At 31.0% G+C, this 2,853-nt stretch overlaps 1 protein-coding gene across 1 annotated transcript; it reads right to left on the reverse strand.

Annotated features, from left to right (window-relative positions):
• Positions 1 to 201: 201 nt before the first annotated feature.
• On the reverse strand, positions 202 to 2,369 carry LOC112729436 (probable carboxylesterase 9). The gene is made up of 2 exons (XM_025779634.3): positions 1,580 to 2,369; positions 202 to 703 (listed from the first exon to the last, which is right to left on the reverse strand). The coding sequence occupies exons 1-2, from the start codon at positions 2,120 to 2,122 to the stop codon at positions 290 to 292; spliced, it is 957 nt and encodes a 318-aa protein (XP_025635419.1). The 5' UTR covers positions 2,123 to 2,369; the 3' UTR covers positions 202 to 289.
• Positions 2,370 to 2,853: the final 484 nt, after the last annotated feature.

The following is a 2,853-nucleotide window of genomic DNA, read 5'->3' on the forward strand; positions in this document are numbered from 1 at the left end:
ACTTTATTTGTAATTTGCATAATGTTTTCACGTTACTAAAAAATTTAGTTTTAGAGTAAGAGATATTCTGTTGGAAATATCATTTATAAAGTAAGATTCTAAGAAATTACATTATTTTGTGAAAAGTATATACGTTTTTTTTTTAAGAATTTGATTCCGCTAATACAACTAATCCATTCTAGCTTTACACCAACCATGCACTAATAATAATCAAAATCAAGTACCATATATGATGAATAATAATTAACTCCACTAATTAATAAAAAAGCATTAGTTAAAACTCATCAAATTAAAGGATAAACTCCTTGACAATATTCATAACCGCACTAAACCTCAGAGGGTCTACCATATCAATACTATGGAACCCTAATTGATCAAACCTTGCTTCCACTTGAACCCCACATTTAACCAACATGGTCACAAACTCTTGTTGCTTGTCAACCATAATGTCACCACCAAACCCAATAACAAGACACCTACCCAACTTCTTAACATTTTCAAAGTGTGGCCCTTTTATCATAGGGTTACAATATCTATGGTCACGGTTAGTTTCTTTGGGCAGAGCAAGTTCCCAACACAAATCCAACACTGGCAATGGTAACAATTGATCTGTTGCAAACTTAAGCTCCGAGGCTGTCCTTTTTACCCCACCGAACATTGGTTGATTCATGATGATACCACCAATTCTTAGAGGATCCAAATTCTGTTTTGAATTTCATATTGAAGAAAAGCAAATTAAATATTGATAATTAGGAAAATCTTTAGTCAAGATCCAATATTATAGTATAAATACAAGAAATTTGATAAGAATTTAATGTGAAACAAAAATATTTTTATGTATACTAAAAATCAGATATTAAATTTGATATTATTATATATTTAGGTGAATATTATAATGAAGATTTTATAATTGTCTTTATGTAAAGATATTTTTTTATTAGATGATTAATAGATAATGATTATAGGATTTAATTGATTTTGATATATTATAAAGATATTATCTTTATTTAAAATATGACTAAATAAAAAATTACACTTTTAATGCAAATATCTTTATAAAAAAAATATTTTTAACATCTTCATTTGAGTAGTTATCATATATTTATGTATATTTATATATGAGTAATACTATTGGATTAGTATATTCTATTATTTTTTACTAGCAATTAGCCAATAATATTTAAAAATATTGATTAGAAGTATATTAAACTGCTGAACTAAAAATACTGACCAATATATATTAAAATCGTTCATCCTTAAATTTGTCACTTTATATATATATATTGATTTATACATCTTTCAGTTAAATAATCAACTATTAGAATAATTAATCCTGTCATAGTAATATAATCAAACATACAATAGATGAATAATCAAATTTGTTTTCGATAGTTAAAAAAAAAAGTAAATTTTTAAATTTTAAGTTTGAAAAATAAAACTCATGTTACTAATGTGTCACAACATAAATAGGAATACTACAAAAATTCACATTGGTTCATGGATAACCTAAGAAATTCACATTCTTATTTCATGCTATTGATTCATAATAAAGATATGAAATGATATATAGGATTAATACCTCTTCTAGAAGAAGAATTGCGGTGTTGAAAACAATGTTGCCACCACATCCAACCCCATAGAGGTAACATCTTGAAGGATCACCATAATCCCTTAGCCATTGTTCCCCATTAGGGTCAGCCACTTGTTCCTTCACCCACAAAACGGCGTCGCAGCCATCATAGTACGCCACCGGGAGCCGGTTCTCCGGCGAGAGACGAAATCCAACCGAGACAACAATGGCCGGGATTTCGCTCGCAATTTGCGAGCAGTTTCCGTGGACATTGTTGCTTGCCGGTGTAAAGTGGATGAATCCACCGTTGTGGAAGAAGATAAAGATTGGTAACCTTGCAACGGTGTTGTCATTGGAAGGAAGTTTCGTTGGTCGGAAGATTCTAACCCATGTTTTGTTTTCATGGTTAATGGTTATGTCTTTTGAGACGGTAGAACTTCCCGGAGAAGGTTCTAGATTCGCCTCAACCGTTGGATAGTTTAAGTTCCGGGTGAGGGTACCGTCTGGATTTAGAGCAACTCCAATATGGCTGTATGGATCAAATTTGGACATTTTAAGAAACACTTATTTTGGTCGGAAAAAAATGGAAGAATAATAATGAGGCAATTGAATGGTTATGGTTTTGATTTTGGTGTTGGTTTTGGTGGCATATTTCTGCATGCGGCATGCATGATGATATTATTACCTACGTTTGGGTTGTTATTGGTTGAGTTTCTAAGATTCATTAGGGTTAATTGTTGTTTTGATAGTTGAGGAATAATTGATTGTTCTTGTTGGTTGATGAGTAAGTGAGGATTGGTTGTTGTATTTTTTTCTAAATTGAGAGTTGATTTGATGCATTTTTCTAGCTTGATGAGAACTTACTAGGTGGATTAGTAGCTTATTAGCCTAACACGTGTAACTATTTGCACCAATAAATTAAAATTAATTTGTTATTGTCCTAATTTTGGTTTAATTAATTAATATTGCTTGAATTGATGAAGCTGTATATGTGCATGGGGGAGGAGAATGTTGAGTATGTTCTCTAAATATAGGTTTCCCTATCTGGACGCCGTTGGAGAAGTATTGGGAAGAGATGTTATGCATTTGATATATATGGAGAGGAGAATTTTTTTTAGATGAATTTTAGTTATACATATATGCACATAAAACTACTCATGTATGAAATTTAATTACCTTCTCATTTATTTTTCTTACCAAAATACACTTCAAGTGTCTGCATAAAGCTAAGGGACATCAAACAGAGTACTGAAGATAGAGGATTATTTAAAGGGGAATGGTAG

The sequence above is a fragment of the Arachis hypogaea genome, chromosome 12 (assembly GCF_003086295.3).
Source record: "Arachis hypogaea cultivar Tifrunner chromosome 12, arahy.Tifrunner.gnm2.J5K5, whole genome shotgun sequence".
NCBI classification, from domain to species: domain Eukaryota; kingdom Viridiplantae; phylum Streptophyta; class Magnoliopsida; order Fabales; family Fabaceae; genus Arachis; species Arachis hypogaea.

Coding starts and splice junctions, on each gene's coding strand:
- LOC112729436 (XM_025779634.3), bottom strand. CDS start 2,122: ATGTCCAAATTTGATCCATACAGCCATATTGGAGTTGCTCTAAATCCA. Junction 704..1,579: donor CAATTCTTCTTCTAGAAGAG/GTATTAATCCTA, acceptor AATTCAAAACAG/AATTTGGATCCTCTAAGAAT.